The following is a 20,709-nucleotide window of genomic DNA, read 5'->3' on the forward strand; positions in this document are numbered from 1 at the left end:
GAGATAATTCTATTTTAAATTCACAAGAGGGAGCTTCCTATATATTGGAAGCTTTAAATAAATCCTTTACAGTCAGTAAACCCTTTTATGCAATGAGGAAGGACACGCACAGCCCATCCCCCTCCCACCCCAATGGATCTGTTTTATAAATGTGGATTCTGTCTCATGTCATGTGCAGTCATGTTGGTGTTCAGTGAGGCCATAGATACAGATCAGGTACCTGCTCTGGGCATTCCTTTTCCTGTGCTTTCTGGCCCATATGGAAGATCACATATGGGAGTTTTATTAAAGCTCCTTTCCCTTTGGACACTTCAAGTTACTAATTACTCTTGATACTAGCATATAAGGAGACATTAGCCACCCACATCAGACAATTGATTTTACTTAATAAATCCATTACTTACTAATTTTAGTGCTATACATTTTTAAAGCATTTAATTTGATTTCCTCCACTGTTCAATTTTGGTTTCAGGCTAAGTATAATTCTGAGATATCTTCCCTCTGTTGTTTCATATTTAAATACCTTGTCTAAGGGTAACCCAATTAGGCTTTCTCCTTCCTTTTTCTCATTTCCCCCCACAAACAATAGTCCAAAAGGGTGTCACAATGTAATAAAATAAGAAAGAGATTTTCTTGGTAGCATTTTATCAAAGGATCATGCCATAGCTCAGGGAGACAACCATCAGCAATTATTCTCTCCACAGATAACTGCCAACGTGAAGGGAGAAGCCGTCCTTCCTGGCCAATACCAATTACAGCTCTTAATAGCATCATATGTCCCCAGCTAGAATTCTGTAAGAAATAATTCCACTGAGTGATTTCCAGTGAGTGACTGTAGGACATTTAAGACTTCAGTACTAGTTTTATCATACAGACAGTGCTTCACAATAAAAAAGCTGTTGAAAGAATTTTTTAACCAGTTTTAGGGAAGAAAGTACCCTAGGCAACCTAAAAAAGAGAGGGCCTCTTTAAAGTCTGTCCCGCAGACGAGCACCTCAGAATTACATTTTGGATGGATGAGTACTTTCTCTGTCTGTTGAATCAGCGATCTGTATCACACCTAATTTGCCTAAAATTCATGACTTCTGGGTCAGAAAGTTGAGCAATCACTGTCAAAGCTAAATAGCTGTGCTCATGAGTGGATGCCGGCATATTATATAATTATAGTTTTGTCATGGAATCAGTAGAATATCATTTATTGAGTGTTTAATATGTACTCTGATGTCCTCATCCTTGGTAAAGTCAGCGAAAAGGAGGGAAACCCTCAATGAGTTGGACTGACACAACGCCACCACAGTGGCTCAAACACGCCAACCATCGTGACACTGGGCCTGGCAACACTTCCTTCTGTTACACGTAAGGTCGGAGCTGACTCAGGACAACTAACAACAACAATATATGTATGCAATAAATCGTGTCCATAATCATGTATCGTCTCATTGGATCCTGATAAGGCACGTTGCAGAGGTGAGGAATGATGACGGAGGTGAGGGTCCCAGAAGTGGAGGAGCTGAGATAGGAAGAGCCCCCTGACTCCAGATGTTAGCCTTCCTCTTGGCTTACCCCCAGTATTGCTCTGTTTCTCTGCTTAAAACTTTCCACCCAATGTTGAGATGCTTTAAGGAAGGCGAACAGAAATGGCACGAGTTCTCCCTACAGGTGTGACATGTTTCACACTTAAAACCAAATCAGAGCAAAACCTCTGTACACATGGCCGCTAGTGGCAGCTCTTACCAAAAGGGGCAGTTATGGGTGCTGCATCTGACTGCTGGATATTTCTGATGAGACTGGCTGAAGATAAAAAATTTCAGACCATGGAGCTGAAACGAACATCCCTCTGTCTCTCTCTTTCCTTGTCTCTCTCAATATAGGCAAATCTGTTTTTGAAGAAGCCAATTTCCTTGCATAATTATCACTGTAAATTCATGGGGTAGGTGCTAACTGCCTGTCAGTTATTACGCTGGGAAGTTAGGAAGATCGCTGGCGTAGGTGAGACTGTGAAGCAGCGGCACTGTCTGAAGTCCATTTGGTTTCCATTCTTTCTGATTTACCCACTTATTAGCAGAGCAGCATTCATCCATTTGTTTCAGTTTTTTTAAATTCTCAGATCACTTTTAAAAAAGAGATTTTATTTTTTGTGGACTTGTCAACCTTTGAAAAATTTGAAAAAATTTAACAACTGAAAAGGAGCAATGAAGCACACGTATGAACTTGAACAGTGTCTTTTGACTGAATGAATGTTCCTCAGAGTAAAGACAGGTAACTCTGACTTACTGGACTCACTGGAGAATTTTCTGCTCTTCTAGCAGAGCGATTTATCCCTTTTATAAAGGCAGAGTCCCTGGGTGGTGCAAATGGTGAACACGCTGGGCTGCTAACTGAGAGGCTGGAGATTGGGGTTGGCATAGAAGCAGCTGGCTCAGAAGAAAGGCCTGGCAATCTACTTCCAAAAAAACCAGCCATTGGAAACCCTGTGAAGCGCAGTTATACTCTGACACACGTGGGGTTACCATGAGTCAGAGGCGACTCAGTGCCAACTGGTTGGCTTATAAAGCCGCCTATTTAAGAGTTGGTGGATACTCATGGCGTTTTCATGCCACCTAAGGTGGCATTCATTGTCTAGTAGATGGAAACTGAGGAGACTTTCAGCTTGGTTCTAATAATAATGACTGCCATTTATTGAGAGCTTACAACATGCCGAGCACTAACCCAATAACCTACGAGATGTAAGTACTTCTATTAGCTTCACTTCAAAGATGGGGAAACTGAGACTTGTCCAAGGACCCGGCAGAATGAGGGATCAGCTCAGCTTACCTGTTTCCTAAGTCTAAGCTCCTAACCACCCTACCACACAGCAGCCTTTATCTCCAGATTCTCAATACTTTCCACTTTATTTGCCTTTTATGCAAATATGACATTTGTTTAGAATTTATTTCCTCCCCAGCGCCTCCCAACTACCCCTGCCTTTTCTTTCTAGCTGCCAGTAGCTCCACACTCAAACCCCTTTGATCTCGGAGGTAATGTGCAGTGGCCTCATTATTCCACCTCCTCTCCTTCCACCATCAGAAGTATCTTCCTGCAGCGATCCTGCTCGTGATGCTGCCATGCTCTGACAACTCTGTGGGCTTCTCAGTTGCCACTCAAATAAAGCCATGTAATCATAGACTTTGAAAAACTAAGCCACCTTGGAAATTTTTAATGTATTCTCCTAATTCTGTGGTTGAGGGACTGGTGTGCAACCAGATTCGGACACTAGCCTGATGTCCACTTCAAGGCTATGATAGAAAGAGAAAGGAACAGAGTTCCTCTGCTCAGGGCAGCTTGGTCTGCTCTTCAGACCTCCAGGACGCTTCCCCACAAGCCTTGAGCTGTTGGGTTCTGAGGGAGCGCAGCCACTTACACTCTGCGCAGTCTTCATCTACCACACAGGAGGATAATAGTTCTCACTTCGTAGTGTTGTGGTAAAGATGGAACAAAGCGACGCACACGAAATGCCTGACACCTGTCTGGGGTCTGGTAAATGGACCCTAATCCACTTCAGAGGTGATCTCTTGTTCTTATTCTTTTAGTTCCCATAATATTTGGCACTGTTGTACTGGTGGACGTGTCTTGTCTCTTCCTCTAAGCTGTAAAAAGCTTGCGAGCTTGGAGTCCTGTCTTGTTAATTATCTATCTACCACAGGGTTTCTAAGGAGCAGCTGGTGGATTCAAACTGCTGAGCTTAACCACTGCACCACCAGGGCTCCCGATCTACATAGGATCTGGCAAAAAATGGAAAAACAAGGTTGTGTTCAATGAATGAAAAGGTTAAATTTCAACTCAAAATTATTCTCATGAAAATAGCATCACCCCATATATGAAGCTAGTTGCTCTCGAGTCAGCCCTGACTCGTGGTGACCCGTGTGTGTCACGGTAGAACTGTGCTCTGTAGGGTTTTCAGTGGCTGATTTTTTGGAAGTAGATCACCAGGCCTTCCTCCCGAGGTGCCTCTAGGTAGACCTGAACCTTTTGGTTAGCACCTGAGCATGTCAAACATTTGCACCATCCAGGGACTCTTCATATAAGATAGATGCTGTCTATAGGAAGAGAACTCTCAGTAAATAGAGTCACAGGCATGTTTACTAATTCTTTTTTAAAATTATTGTACTTTAGATGAAAGTTTACAGAGCAAACTAGTTTCTCATTAAATAATTAATACACATATCTTGTGACACTGGCTGCCAACACCCTTCCTTTCTGGACCTTTGATTCCCCATTATCGGCCTTCCTGTCCCCCGCTGCCTTCTCGTCCATGCCCCCGGGCAGGTGCCCATTCCGTCTGATCTTGTTTTACGGGCCTGTCTAGTCTTCTGCTGAAGGGTGAACCTCAGCAGTGACTTCGTTGCTGAGCTATAAGGGTGTTCAGGGGCCATACTCTTGGGGCTTCTCCAATCTCTGTCAGACCAGTAAGTCAGGTCTATTTCATTTTTACTAATTCGTCTTAAAATGTAGAACACTCAATTCTAACCTGTTTTGGGAGCTCATCGTGACTTCTTGTGGCTTCACAGTATTCCATGGTATGTGTGTGTCCCATTTTGTTTACGGTCCATCCAGTGATGGACACTCAGGTTGTTTCCATCTTCTTGCTGTTGTGAATACTGCTGCAGTGAACATAGGTATGCATATGTCCATCTGGGGCTCTTTTATTAAGTCTTTGGGGTATACACCTCAGAGTGGAATTGCTGGATCATGAGGTAGTTCCATTTCTAGTTTTTTGAGGAAGCACCGTACCGCTTTCCATAGTGTTTATATTATTTTACAGTCCCACTAGGAATGCATAAGGGCTCCAGTCTCCCCACATCCTCAACAGCATTTGCTATTTTCTGTTTTGATCAGTGCCTTCTTAGCAGAGGTGAGATCGTATCTTATTGTGGTTTTAATTTGCATCTCTCTAATGGCTAATGATTATGAGCATTTTTCATGTGTTTGTTGGCTGCTTGAATGTCCTCTTTAGTGAAGTTTTTGATTATGTCCATTGCCCATTTTATAATTGGGTTGTTTTGTCTTTTTGTTGTTTAGTTGTTGAAATTTTCTATGTATTTTAGAGATTAGACCCTTATCGGATATGTTGTTTCCGAAGACTTCTTCCCAGTCTGTAGCTTGTCTTCTGCTCTTCTGATAAAGCTTTTGATTTTTATGAGATCTTAGTTGTCTCGTTTGTCTTCTGCTGTTTGTGCATTTCTAGTGTGACGGATAATCTATTTTTGAAAAAAATTAGGTCCCATAGTTTTATCCCTATGTTGTCTGCCAGGAACTTTATAGTTTTCACTTTTAACATTTAGATCTTCGATCCATTTTGAGTTAGTTTTTGAGTATGGTATGAGGTACAGAGCCTGTTTCATTTTTCTGCAAATGAGTACCCAGTTTTACCAGCAGTGTTTGTTAGAGGCTGTATCTTGCCCATTGAATGGACTTTGACCTCTTGTCAAAAATCAGTTGTCCATAGGTAGATGGATTTGTTTCTGGGTTCTCAGTTCTGTTCCACTGGTCTGTGTGTCTACCATCGAACCAGTCCCAGGCCATTTTGATTACTCTGGCTGTATAGTATGTTCTGAGATCGGGGAGTGTGAGGCCTCCTACTTTGTTCTTCTTCAGTATTGCTTCGGCAATTAAGGACCTTTTTTCTTTCAATGTAAAGTTGAGAAACACTCAATTTTAAAAGATGGAGAACTGTACATTAAAAGCCAAAGATTAGTGAGCCTAATTTTTCATTTCTTTAAATAATTTTTTTTTAAACTTATGCAATCGAAATTAAGGCTTTTATACTGCTTTCTGTCAATTTAAAACATCTCACACACACATACACCCCCCACCCCCCCAAAAAAACCTAATAAAGCTTTAGCTCCTGATAGCAATGATTTGCTGTTGGTAAGAATCGATGTAGGCATCTTCCAACAATTTTTCAACCAAGCATTCTTGAATTAATGCTAATGAAAGCCACCCTTGCTTTTTTTTTATATGAACACTGAAATTGCAGCTGCCCACCATGTCTGCTGAGGGATGAATGTAATAATTTTCAATTGGCCCATGAGCCCAAAGGGAGCCCCGAGAGCAGGAGATTGACAGGTGCAGCCTGGATTATCTTGTGTGCTGAACTCAGCCCCATTTGTGGTTTGTTGCAGGTGCTAAAGAGATTGATATTGCTGCGACCCTGGAGCACTTGAGGGACCAGAGACCGGGCATGGTCCAGACAAAGGTACTGTCAATCAATCCTCTGGGATCATAAATACATTACAGGGTCTCTTGGCTGTTGTTTCATGAGGGAAGAGGGAGGAAGGAAGGATAAGGCTTAATTTAAAGTTCGTCACTAGCTGATTTCTCGGCTTTAACTATCTTCCAGAACAGTCTTACTTAGGGTTAAGACACATCTAGCCCCTTCCCAAGAGGTCTGCTGGTGTTTCCTGAAACAACTCTGACATTTTCAAAATAAGTACACGCAGTAAAATCTCAAGGAGTTGAAACCCCTGGAATTCCCTGTTAACCAAATTCATGGGAAAGGAAGAAACATTGCATTTTTATAGAAAAAGGCAAATGATCAGATTCCCATCCTCCTAGGGAGAGTCTTGAGTTTGCTAAACATCTGCCCACCCTCCTCAGCTTCCCACCTGTGTGGTGGCCATCAGGATGGTGGTCGTCTGAATTGTCCCCAGAGTATGCTTGGGTCCTTGAGCATCCAAAAATAGGTAATTTGCATACTTATTGAAAGGCCACGTTAGCAACTACAGGGATAAAAATGAAAGATTTCTGGTTAACCTTTGGTTAACAAGAACTGGAAAAGTGGGTAAATGTCTGTGTCCAACAGCAACAAAAGCTTTCGCATATCTGTACCTTATTGGTTAAATCCGTTGCCGTCGAGTCGATTCCGGCCCATAGTGACCCTGTAGGACAGAGTAGAACTGCCCCATAGGGTTTCCAAGGAGTGGCTGGCGGATTCAAACTGCTGACCATTTTTGTTTGTAGTCAAGCATGTTACCATTTACACCACCCTGGGACTCCTTGTAAGTCACAGCGTATTTCTTATTTTTCTGGTAAGTTTTAACTTTCCATTTTGAAATAGTTTTAGACTTTCAAAAAAAGTTGTTGAAACAGCTGTCATGTATTCTTCACCCAGATCCCCCAAATGTTAACACCTTGTATAACCACAGTACAGTGATCAAAAGTAGGGAGTTAACATTGACGCAGAACCATAACTAATTTATGGACTATAGGCCTGGTTCGGATCTCATCAGCTGTCTCGCCAGTCATCTTTTTGTGGATCAACTTCCAGCCCAGGATCACGCCCCGCATACCCTTGGCCTATCTCCTTAGTCTCCTTTAATCTGGGGCAGTTTTGATCATGATGGAATTCAGGTGATGGATCTGGGTGAGAATCGCACACAGTGCCGTTGTCTTTCAGCGTGTCGCATCAGGAGACCCAAGATGCCGACTTTGTCTCGTTGCTGGTGACCTACTGCTTTGATTGGTTAAGGGTGTGACTGCCTGGTTTCTCCACTGTGAAGTTATTATTTTTCCCATTATAAGTATCTTGTGGGAAGGTGCTTGAGACTGTAAACATCTGCTTATTATCCCAGTGTTGCCACAGAATACTTTATAAAGGTTAGGAGAGCTATTACCAGAGGAAGGGATTCAGGTGACAGCTGCTACATCAGTGACAAGCCACCCACAGGTGTGTCCCATGGGGTGGTGCATCTCACTAGGAGAACCTTGTCAAGTCTCGGAGTGCAGGTCAGTTCCCTCCTTCACTACTTGCCTTGCACCCCTGGGTTTTCTGGGCCCGAGAACTGACAGCATCCCCAGAGCTTCAAGTGGCTTTGAACTGGGGTAGAAAAGGCTGTGAACACTAGAAGAACAGGGAGATTTTTATCAGCAGAAATGAAATCTTAATTCTGCCCCCGACCAAATCTTGACTCCACGTCTCCATCATTACCAACTGCACAGATGTTGTAGTTAGCCACTGTCGAGTTGGACATTTGTAATTCGTAAGTTTTCATTGGCTGATTTTTGGATGTAGATTGCCAGGCCTTTCTTCCTGGTCCATCTTCATCTGGAAGCTCCGCTAAAACCTGTTCAGCGTAGCGACATGCAAGCCTCTGCTGACACATGGGCACTGGGTGCACATGAGGTCCATTGGTGGGGAATCGAGCCCAGGTCTCCTATGTGGAAGGCAAGAAGTCTACCACCTAACCACCCCTACCCATCAAATTTAGATAATTTCCCAAAAGTCTTAGATTCCAAACTAGCTCCTTCTCTCCTTGCCTCTATGTAAATCTGAGAGATGGTATAAGTAGGCCCGAGGAATATAAACTGACTTTAGTATTGATCTAGGCAAAATCATTAGGAAGGCATATCTTCTTGTCAAAAAAGATAGGAATTGCCTAACTTGTTGCCAGGGAAACACCGCTCAGCCCTCTGCTGTGTGCTGTTCTGTTTGCCCAAGCAAGTCCTTCTTAACACACTGATCACTGAAGCCCAGAAGTGTGGATCTAAGGCCCGACATAAGCTGAAGTCCTTTGGGAATCATCAAGGAAAGAGTAAGCTATATTCATTAAAATTATGTGTCATGTATTTAATCATACTCTAATTTTTGAGTTGGGAATTGATAAAATTTATATAATGTGGCACTATCAGCCAGATTATTTGGTAAACAAATACCCCAATTCCCTGACTCCCCCAGGTGACAGAGGGTGTGTCCCATATGTAACTTAGGTTTTGAATTGGTTATCTATAGGGATTTACCCTCTTCCTCAAGTTGAGTTTTAAAGCTGGCTGTCTACAAATGTGTACGTAAATTTAGTTCTTGGAATATCAAGGTCTAAGAAATAGTGAATATATAAAAGTCGCCATTCTCTCTTACTTTGTTACTGCTTTGCCCAGCATTACCCACGAGACTGCTAAACTTCCCCCTGAAGTTCAATTAAACAAAAAAGATAGAAGAATTATTTGGGCAAAGTAAACCAGTTGCCCTCAAGTAGATTCCGATTCATGGTGACCCCGTGTGTGTGAGAGTAGATTCCGATTCGTGGTGACCCCGTGTGTGTGAGAGTAGATTGCGATTCGTGGTGACCCCGTGTGTGTGAGAGTAGATTGCGATTCGTGGTGACCCCGTGTGTGTGAGAGTAGATTCCGATTCGTGGTGACCCCGTGTGTGTGAGAGTAGATTCCGATTCGTGGTGACCCCGTGTGTGTGAGAGTAGATTCCGATTCGTGGTGACCCCGTGTGTGTGAGAGTAGATTCCGATTCGTGGTGACCCCGTGTGTGTGAGAGTAGATTGCGATTCATGGTGACCCCATGTGTGTCAGAGCAGAACTGTGGTCCACAGGATTTTCAGTGACTGATTTTTCAGAAGTGGGTCACCAGGTGTTTCTTCCGAGGTGCCTCTGGGTGGAATAGAGTCACCAGCCTTTTGGTTAGCAGCTGAGTGTGTTAATCGTTTGCACAGTGACTCCAATTGGGCAGAGTGGTGCTCTCCAGCTTCAATACTCCTTTCTACAAGCCAGGAGAAGAGAGTCTACGGTCCGCTCATTTTTATAAATTTAATCAAGTCACATTAATATTCAACTGGGTACAAGTAGGACCGATTAAGACCGTGCACCTAGGCAGGGTAGCACCTCCTGACACCCAGCACCCTGAGAATAGGAGACCTGAGCTCCTGTGCCCAGACTGACTCAAAATTTCATTTTTATGTTAAAAAAGTCACAAGATAGCTCTGTTTGCTCCTTGGAATGTATTTCAGTCAGACAAACAATAAATATTAATGAAACGTGATTGAGTGGGCCACAGTATCAAACCTGAGAAATACCCCAGAGACACATAAGACACAGCCGCGGACCCCACAAGTCTGGTGGTCCACCTAAGCAGGTGAGACCCAGATACATGGAAAGTTAACCAGCAGCACAAGGGTTAAAAAAAAAAAAGAGATGTCACACATCAATGCATGAAATTGTCCACACAATTTCAGTCACTGTACAATCAGAACAGGCACTACAGAGGCTTATTTTTAGGACAAGGGAAGAAATCACAGGATGTAGCTAAAATAACACACTTCAGAAGATGAGTGAATCTCCTCTGTTATGTGTGTCTTGTAAACAGATTCCTTCCCTCCTTCCCTCCCCTTTAATATATCTCCGTGGAAGTTACCGTTTTAACCAACGTCTTCAGGCTTCCTTTCTGTAAGGATATTTACCCTTTTACCTTTGTCACTTGTAGAAATAAAAGCCATAAGCACTGTTCAACAACCAGGAAATAATAATGCCGTATTTGCCCACATGAAATCCTATGTATATAGTATACATATGTTAAAAAAAACAAAACCTGTTGCCGTCGAGTCGATTCCGACTCATAGCGACCCTATAGGATAGAGTAGAACTGCCCCGCAGAGTTTCCAAGGAGTGCCTGGTGGATTTGAACTGCTGACCTTTCGGTTAGCAGCTGTAGCACTTAACTGCTACGCCACCAGGGTTTCCAGTATAGATATGGATACAGTATATAGATATGTAGATAGATATTCACGACTTGTCTGTCAGCTTGTTGTACTGTGGTGGCTTGCATGTTGCTGTGATGCTGGAAGCTATGCCACCAGTATTTCAAATATCACCAGCATCACCCATGGTGGGCAGGTTGCGGTGGAGCTTCCGACTAAGACAGACTAGGAAGACTAGGAAGGAAGCTATTTCTAAAAATTAGCCAATGACAACCCTATGGAACACAACACAACATTGTCCAACTCGCTTGCTCTGGACATCAGGAGGGATCAATCACTGGAGGAGGACATCATGTTTGGTGAAGTAGAGGGCCCCAGACAGTGTGGGAGACCCGCAGTAAGACGGATTGGCATAATAGTCACAATGATGGACTCAAGCATGCTGGGATCGTGAGGATGATATAGGAATAGACAGTGTACATAAGGTCACCATGAGTTGGAGCTGGTTTGACTCATGCAGCTAGCAACAACGGATGGATGGATGGGTGGATGGGTGGATGGATGGATAGATGGATGGATGGGTGGGTGGGTGGGGGGGTGGGTGGGTGGAGAGCTTAATGCACCACTTTACCTACCTATTTCTTTTCTGCATTTTAATTTCACCCTTCTAGTTTTCTGCTCCACAAGCCCATTGTCCTAAATGCCCTAACTCGCCTTCATCAGTCCTGCCTAGACATAAACCATAAGTTTCTTGAGACAGGTAATTGTTCTTAGACGTATTTATATCTCCCTAGCCTAGCACAGTGCCTGAATCAACCAAGCATTGATTAAATCAAGTTTAATTCACTTCATACCCACGAACCATCCCCCCCTTGTACATCTCGTATTCATAAAATCCTTCCTATTCCATTGAAGTTGTTTATTTAATCTCTTTCTGTCTCTCTCACCTTCCACGCATGTACACACATAAATGTGCACGTACACACAACGCCCCCCCAAAAACCCATTGTTGTCATGAATTCCAACTCACAGTGACCCCGTAGGACAGAGTAGAACTGCCCCATAAGGTTTCCAAGGCTGTAGATCTTTACGGAAACAGACTGCCACATCTTTCTCCTGCGGAGCTGCTGGTGGGTTCGAACCACCAACCTTTCGTTTAGCAGCTGAGCGTTTAACCACTGCACCACCAGGGCTCACTACACAGTGCCTACTCCCTACTTTTCACCTGGCTTTATTATCAGAGATCAGAAGTAGGTAGGGGCTGGCCTATTTTTGTGAAAAGAGAGGCTGAAGGTAACAGACACAGAAAGATGTTTTGTCCTAATCCCCTTAGAAGAGCTAGAAGGAAAGCAGAGCGCTTTAGACGATGACAGTTTGCTAAAGTGATACATTTATTGTGGCTCTCTTTAAAATCAGGAACAATGGTCATTGTAATAATAACAGTTCATATTTGAGTTAATCTACCCAGATCTTTGTTTGGAGCCAGAAGGATTATAAATATAAATAAATACCTGTCTAGTCCCTTAAAGTTTCCAAAGTACTTCTGTGTAACCCTCACAGCCCTATCAGGTGAGCAGAGCAGGTTTAATTCTCAACATTTTATATGCAAAAGACTCAGAGAGGCTCAGTGACTTGCCCAAGGCCACACAGCTTACAAACACTAGAGCTGAGCTCCCCTGCCTCTAAGTCCCACACCTTTTTGTTTTTCTTTTTCATAATGTACAAGATGACTATACTAGATAGGACTTTCAACTATTGTTTTCCCTTGTTTTATCCCTCAGTTTTTGAAATACCCAAAATTCTACAGCATTCTGAAAGGTAATGAGCCCCTGGGGCCACCTTATTCCTTTTTGTTAGTTTCGGATAGCCTGTTGGGAAAGACGAGGGTAGTTGACTGTTGTTATCTGCTGTTGAATCGGCTCCGACTCATGTTGACCTTATGTGTAACAGGACGAAACGTCGCCCAGTTCTATGCCATCTTCATGATCCTTGGTATGTTTCGGTCCATTGTCGTGGCTCTTGTGTCAGTCCCTTTCATTGAGGGCTTCCTGCATTTTCACTGCCCCTCAACCAAACACGATGTCCTCTTCTAGCGGCTGGTTTTTCCTGATGATGTGTCCAAAGTAAGCAAGGCTAGAGCACACTAAGGGGGCGGGGTGGCGGGGAGAGGCTAGGACGTGTTAGGCCCTGGCCAGTACCAACCAACGCAAATAAAACCCTTTGTGTCAGGACTAATGAACCACAGCCTCCAGCAGCCTGAGCCCAAAAGAAATAGTTGCCGGGTACCACCACCAACCAACCTGACAGGGATCACAACAGAGGGTTCCAGACAGAGTGGGAGAAAAAGGTAAAACAAAATTCAAATTCACACACACACAAAAAAAGACCGGACTTACTGGTCTGACACAGACTGGAGGAACCTCTGAAACTCTGGCCCCTGGACACCGTGCTAATTCAGAACTGAAACCACTCCCGAAGTCCACTTTTCAACCAAAGATTAGACAGGCCTATAAAAATATGGAACAGATCCATATTTATGCCTGTTCCCACGAAAGATTATCCAACTGAATGTGGAAATTATCAGACAATGTCATTAATATCACGTGCAAGTAAAATTTTGCTGAAGATCATTCAAAACCAGCTGCAGCAGTATATCAACAGGGAACTGCCAGAAATTCAAGCTGGATTCAGAAGAGGACGTGGAACCAGGGATATCATTGCTGATGTCAGATGGATCCTGGCTGAAAGCAGAGAATACCAGAAAGACGTTTACCTGTATTTTATTGACTATGCAAAGGCGTTCGACTGTGTGGATCGTAACAAATTATGGATAACATTGTGAAGAGTGGGAATTCCAGAACACTTAATTGTGCTTATGAGGAACCTTTACATAGATCAAGAGGCGGTTGTTCGAACCGAAAAAGGGGATACTGCATGGTTTAAAGTCAGGAAAGGCGTGTGTCAGGGTTGTATCCTTTCACCCTATCTATTCAGTTTATACGCTGAACAAATAATATGAGAAGCTGGACTATATGAATGGGGCATCCGGATTGGAGGAAGACTCATCAACAACCTGTGTTATACAGATGATACAACCTTGCTTGCTGTAAGTGAGGAGGACTTGAAATGCTTACTGATGAAGATGAAAGACCACAGCCTTCAATATGGGTTACACCTCAACATAAAACAAAAATCCTCACAAATGGACCAATAAACAGTATCAAGATAAATGGAGAAAAGATTGAAGTTGTCAAGCATTTCATTTTACTTGGATCCACAATCAACGCCCATGGAAGTGGCAGTCAAGAAATCAAAAGATGCATTGCATTGGACAAATCTGCTGCTAAAAGACCTCTTTAAAGTGTTGAAAAGCAAAGACGTCATCTTGAGGACTAAGGCGTGCCTGACCCAAGCTGTGGTGTTCTCAATCACCTCACATGCATGTGAAAGCTGGACAATGAATAAGGAAGGCTGAAGAAAAACTGACACGTTTGAATTGTGGTGTTGGCGAAGAATATTGCATATACTATGGACTGCCAAAAGAGCAAACACGCCTGTCTTGGACGAAGTACAACCAGAATGTTCCATAGAAGCAAGTATGACGAGACTATGTTTCACACACTTCAGACATGTTATCAGGAAGAATCAGTCCCTGGAGAATGACATCATGCTTGGCAAAGTAGCGGGTCAGTGAAAAAGAGGAAGACCCTCAATGAGATGGATTGACTCAGTGGCTGCAACAATGGGCTTAAGCATAACAACGATTGTGAGGATGGTGCAGGACCAGGCAGTGTTTCGTTCTGTGGTGGGACAGTGGTTAAGTGATAGGGCTGCTAACCAAAAGTCGGCACTTCGAATCCACCAGCCGCTCCTCCAAAACCCTATGGGGTAGTTCTCCTCTGTCTTCTAGGGTTGCTATGAGTTGGAATCGACGGAATGGCAACAGGTTTGGTTCTTTTTTTGGAACTTTCTGAGCATTTTTCTATAAACCTAAAACTGTTGTGAAAAATAAGGCTTACTGAAAAAGAAACGTGGTCCGTAGACTGCTGAGGGTCCACGCACCGTTATCATTGGCGGTGGAACAAGAAGCTGGCTCAGCTTTCCACTGACATTTTTCTTGACGAAGGAGCAAGGCCTCCTGACATAACCCATCTCATCCTGGACTGGCTCTGATAGGACAGCAGCCCTGCTGGGAAGTTCCCTCTGCTGTGAGAATCTCCCTCGTCCCGCCAGCCAAGGCTCCGTCCGTCCCTCCACCAGCTGATTCGCCAGAGCCACCTCCCCTAGGTTAGTGAGCCCAGCACACAGAGTAAGTGCACTTTCAGTGATGAGCCGGGCAGCCCGCTGATGACTCAGTCGATCTTCCTGTCCTGTGGGGTTGTTATCGCTGTTAGCTGCTGTTGAGTCAGTTCCAATTCATGAAGACCCCACGCGCAACAGAACAAAACATTGCCCAGTCCTACACCATCGTTGGAAACCCTGGTGGCACGGTGGTTAAGTGCTACGGCTGCTAACCGAAGGGGTTGGCAATTCGAATCCTCCAGCCTCTCCTTGGAAACTCTATGGGACAGTTCTACTCTGTCCTATAGGGTCACTATGAGTTGGAATCGACTCGACGGCACTGGGTTTGGTTTTTTGGTTTTGGACACCATCACTGGAATGCTTAAGTCCATTGTTAGGGCGACTGTGTATTTTGAGTGCCTTCCAACCTCATGGAGATGAATCCAACCTAGGGTCTCATCTTCCAGCACTGTATCAGATAATATTCTGTTGTGATCTAGGGTTTTCACTGGCTGATTTTCAGAAGTAAATCACCAGGTCTTTCTTCCTAGTCTCTCTTAGACTGAAAGCACTGCTGAAACCTGCCCACCATGGGTGACCCTGCTGGTATTTGGATTACCAGTGGCATAACGTCCACCGTCACCCAGCGTCATAGCCACACCTAAGCTGTCACAGTATGACAAACTGATAGATGGGCGGTGGCTCCTTTGGGGTACACAATACTGGAACAGTTTTAAAATGTTGCAGTAAATACCCCAACTATTTCAATTTTCCATATTCCTCTCCCACTATGTTTGCTTATGAATTCATAAAATGTTATATTATTGTAATCAAAACATAGGTGCAATTCTTCATTTTTCTTTTGTCACTTAACATTATAATATAAATATTAGACTTTCTTATTGGATTCTTTTAAATGGTTGTATAAGGCTCCAATAAATTATATAAAATTATTTCCTTAGTCTTTCTTCTATTGTTGGCATTTGAATGTTTCCAGTTTTTCACTGTGTAAATAAGGCTGCAGGGAGTATCTTTGTGCTTGTCTGTTTTTCCCTTCTAAAGATTATTTCTTTAGGATAGATTTCCAGTGAGTCAAAAGATATGACAGGTATATGACACTTAAAATTATATTCCCAAAATGTCACTCTTAATTTTTGCATTGAAACAAATGATTTGCATTTTCATTTTATTATGAAACCTTTGTCTGCCCATTGGCAGGTCACCATTTTGGGAAGAAGTGGTCTGGTGTGGCTGCTTATGCATAATAAAACTGGATCCTGTAAGCAGCACATTGCATTAAACAGTGAGCCTGGCAGCAGGGGGAGAAGCAACTTTAAAACAGAATGTGTGTTGCATGCAGCCTGGTGATGGCCTGGGCTGGAGAAGCAGCTCCAAGTGACTCGGTACCAGAGTGGGAACTGTGGGCTGTGTGCAGTGAGAACATTGCAGGGCTGTGTTAGATACGCCTGCCTTCTGCAGCTCTAAGCCCAAAGCGATTATGAAGCACAGTGTCAGACGCATTCTAAAATCTACCTTGGTTACTTACCACTTTTGGTAATAGTTTCTGAAATTTCCATTAAAAGTCTGTGTGGCCATGCTAGCAAAAGGCACAGTAGATAATTCCTTTAATGTCAGGTCAAGTGGGGTATTAAAGGAAGTGGGAATAAAATTATTTTGACTTTCTGGTGTTGTTATTTTAGCTCTTTTCTTTGTTTCTGTTATGTCCTCGGGGGGCAGTGGTGGTTCAGTGGTAGAGTTCTCGCCTTCCATGCGGGAGACCAGGGTTCGATTCCTGGGCAATGCACCCCATGTGTAGCCCCACCACCCACCTGTCAGTGGAGGCTCACGTGTTGCTTTGATGCCGAACTGGTTTCAGTGTTGCTTCCAGACTAAGACAGACTAGGAAGAAAGGCCTGGTGATCTGCTTCCAAAAATCAGCCAGTAAAAATCCTATGACCCACAATAGTCCAATCCACAACCAATCATGAAGATGGAGAAGACTGGCAGCATCTCATTCTGTTGTACATGGGGTCACCACAAGTCAGGGGCCAACTCAGTGGTAGCCAACAACAAATTATGTACTGAACAGCCAAAATGGAAATTAAAAATCATTTTTTGTTTGGAGTTATCCTATTACTTGAATTACCAAATTATTTATGCCATAAATTTGTCCTTAGTCAAAAGCTGCTAGGTAATAGTTTGTATAATTTATGATTTTCTGTGACTTCTCTGGTATAATTGAAAAGTACCTCAAAGCCTAATTTAGAATTTTATGTAATAGTGTATATACTTATACATAGTACACATATATAATATATATGGTACATATAATGTTTATATTATAGTGTTATAGAGGCATTTAATGCATATAATGCAATATTATAGAGGCATTTATATGGAAACCGAAAAGAATAAGGCAAGAATGGCCATTTTACCTACGTGGGAACGTTTCAGGTTTGTTCTTTCTCTGTGTGCTAAGGGCTAGTCACTTCAAGGGTTAAAGAATCTTGGCATATGGAATACAGTACTCCATTTCTCCTCATTACCACGGACATTTACATTTCAAGACGGTGTATAGCTTCCTGCGTTATGTGTTTATATCCGTGAGCACAGTTGGACATACGCACATTTTAAATTAGAAAAAGTTGTGAATGAGAAGAGATTTCGTGGCAATTGGAACAAAACTGAGTTGGGCTGAACAGCCTATTGATTTCGGAAGCAATGGTAACATTGCTGTTATTCATTTTTCTAGAACAGACAAACAAGAATAGTTATAATTGTGCTTTTTGTAATGGCCCTGCCTGCATTCCCCTGGAATGGTGGTGGCCAAAAGGTACAAATGTCACAGAGCTGTACTGACTCTCTCATGCCTCCCAATCCAGGCTGTGAGCCACATGCAGTCTCTGGATCCGATGGAATCAGCAGTATGTGGCCGGCTTCTCCAAGCCGTGTTCACGGTCACTGTTTCTATCGGCAGCTGTTTCCCAGTGATAAAAGATGAGACTTGCCAGGACAAGAAATTTCAGTTAACATCAGCATGGGGTCTGTTGTGTAAATAAGCCAAAGAGCCTTTCATTCCTTCCATGAAGTATGTGACTCGACCTACACAGTTTTCATTTTTTCCTAAACAACTTCTTTCTGCAAAATAACACACCTGAGTTCAAGACTGGAGTGGAGAGAAAACAGATCTGTTTACATCCGTGTTTCTTTCTTGTCCCCCCTACACAGGAGCAGTTTGAGTTTGCGTTGACCGCGGTGGCCGAGGAGGTGAATGCGATACTCAAGGCCCTTCCACAATAAGCGTCTGATTTTTCTGGAGGGCTCCGAGGAGCCCCCCTTAACCCTTCTGAATGTCGTTGGAAACCATGACATGACTTTAACTGTGTGTCTTCTGTTGTAACTGCATAGTAATAGGCTCTTTAAAACTCCTGTAGTCAGTACGGTTTAGCAGTTAAAATGTGTATTTTTGTTCAACCAAATAATAATAAAGGAAGCGTTGTGGAAACATCCATTACGGGGCGGGGGGGAGATCAGTTCATCTAATTATTTTCACTTTCTGGGGGGAAAAAAATTACTTTTCCTTAAAGCACACATTCACATCCCTAATTGCAAACAATGCCGTATTAGTGATGCAGTTATTAGCACGTTCAGTGTGGTCTCCGAGAAGATGTTTGCTGGGATTTGTAACTTCTGAAGGACGAATCAGCTGTGCAGGGAGGGGACCAAAGCTAACTGGCAAAGCATGAAATGAAGGCTCCCCGGGGTTGAAATAGCGTTTGGCATTTGTCTTTAAATGATTTCTCATTGGGAGAAACCACCGACTTATTCAGGAGTTAGATCAGCAGAAGTATTACCGTTCTGCAGCGCTGGGGCCAACAGGAGTGAGGAAGCCTCACAGCTCTCCGCTCTGCTCACCTACGGCTGCTCGACGTGTTCCCGTTGAGCACTAGCAATGGCCTGGAACTGTCTGTCCACTTGGCCTCTGCACAGTGGAAGGATCTTAGGCTTTCCTCCTGTGGGCAGTCACTCCTCCAACCCTTGAGGCCCAGTCACGCTTATGACGCTTCACCTTTGTATTGCAAAGTTAGGGGTTAGCCCCAACCTGGAGGCATGGTTTTTTAAGCTTGAAAATATTGATTTACACGTTACAAAAACGGATATACCTAACAAACACTTTCCTGTGAGATAACCAGAATTAGGAAGAACAGACGAGGCATTTAACCAGGGTCCCAAAGACCTTATAAACTCTGGCCAGACAGCTGTGGCATCCTCCCGAGGAATGCTTCTAGGCCCTGCTGGTGCCCTGAAAAGATGTATAGATAGTTTTGCTCATTTCCTAGAAAGAAAAAAAAATACAGGAAGAGCCTTTTTTTTTTTTTTCAATTTGCTTTATCTATGTGGAGTCCCTATGGGGTGCAACAGTTAGCACACTCAGCTGCTAACCAAAAGGTTGGAGGCTCCAGTCCACCCAGAAGCTCCTCAGAAGAAGGGCCTGCTGATCTACTCCGAAAAGATCAGCCATTGAAAAGCCTGTGGAGTGCAGTTCTACTCTGATCCACACGGGGTCGCCATGAGTCAGAACGGACTCCACGGCAGCTGGTTTTGGTTATGTGAGATCATAACAATTGGAAAAAAAGTGAAAAATGCCACTGGTCACCTACTACTTCATCACAGGGCTCTTGGACTCCTGGAGTGACACACTGCTGTCTTCATAGACCCCCCACCAGCGTGGACCTACACACGTCCAGCAATGACCTGATGTGCCAAAATGACACTGAGCGTCAGAGTCACCACCCCCACCCAACAATGGAAAAGCCCCCTAAGCGCAGAATGATGACATCTAAGGAAGCACGGGGTGGTCTCTGTGTGCTGCAGACTTTATTTGCAGGGTTAGGCGTAAAAAGACATGTCCAGTTGCTTTTCCATCCTGCTCTAGTCCACATCATTCTTTCCATTTTAAATACTACATTTCAAAAAGCAGTCTCATAGGGAAAATGGGCTACTGAATGGGGAAAGAGATGCCAAAATATTGTGTATGTCTTTAAATGGTGGTGTACTGCATATCTGCTTTAATATATCTGTCATTACTTTTCCAATTTTTTTCTCTAACTGGAATTTAAATAATTAATAGAAACTAATTTATCTGAATATAGCAAGCATACACCTACTTGTAATTCCTGACTTCTTATATTTCAAAAGAAATCCTCCAGTGTGAGATACACATAGATATATTTAATTGTGTCATATTAAACTTTGGATTTCACATTGGAGTGGTCTTTATGTGGGGGTAAGAGAGTAATTTTTTTCCTATCCATCTATTTTTTTCCCTGAAAGTATTGATCATTTAGATTGTTAAAATAGTGAGCACTTCTTAAAACTTTAGATTGCATTGCCATTTTATTCGCTGAGTTACATGTGTACTAAGGGCTGGAATGTCACTGAGATTTTATTTTTAGAAAAGTAATTAAACAATTTAATGACAAGCTTCATACATGGCCTGTGTTCTAAGTATTGTCTGCACTGTCTTTTTGGACTTGGGACAGCTTGGGTTCAGCATCCCACAGGGAAGCCATTAGAGACACCCTCCTCCTTCCTTATCCCTGGGCTGAAAGAAGGACTTTCCACCACCTCATGTAGAACAGGTACCCTATACAGTGAGTCTCAAAATGCTTTCTTGCCAAAGGTTCTTGCTGTGTTTCTCCTAAAGCTCCAATTCTATTGGAAGACTTATTCTTTTGTCCTCCATGGAATGAAGTCCTGCTCATTCCTGGCCACAAAATAACCATCCCGCCATTTGACAACATTTGAAACAAGAACTCAAGGGAAAAGGTACTACTGGGGTTTGGTTTTGCAGCTTAGCTTTCATCATCTCCTGGTCAATTTTAGCTGACAATGACCAGAGGTAAAGATTGGTAGAATCAGTTTATCACAAAATTAAGTATTTTCTGGACAAGGTGTTTGGTGCCCA

At 43.1% G+C, this 20,709-nt stretch overlaps 1 protein-coding gene across 4 annotated transcripts in view; it reads left to right on the forward strand.

Annotated features, from left to right (window-relative positions):
• The window catches only part of PTPRN2 (protein tyrosine phosphatase receptor type N2), a 1,957,978-nt gene extending 1,937,817 nt beyond the window's left edge, over positions 1-20,161 (forward strand). For all 4 annotated transcript variants that reach the window (XM_049861881.1, XM_049861880.1, XM_049861883.1 and 1 more), the window contains 2 exons: positions 6,162-6,235; positions 17,970-20,161. In XM_049861881.1, the coding sequence (XP_049717838.1) occupies positions 6,162-6,235; positions 17,970-18,041 (146 nt within the window). In that variant the 3' untranslated portion in view covers positions 18,042-20,161. The remainder of the gene's footprint in view (positions 1-6,161; positions 6,236-17,969) is intronic.
• Positions 20,162-20,709: the final 548 nt, after the last annotated feature.

Source organism: Elephas maximus, chromosome 20 (genome assembly GCF_024166365.1).
Source record: "Elephas maximus indicus isolate mEleMax1 chromosome 20, mEleMax1 primary haplotype, whole genome shotgun sequence".
NCBI classification, from domain to species: Eukaryota; Metazoa; Chordata; class Mammalia; order Proboscidea; family Elephantidae; genus Elephas; species Elephas maximus.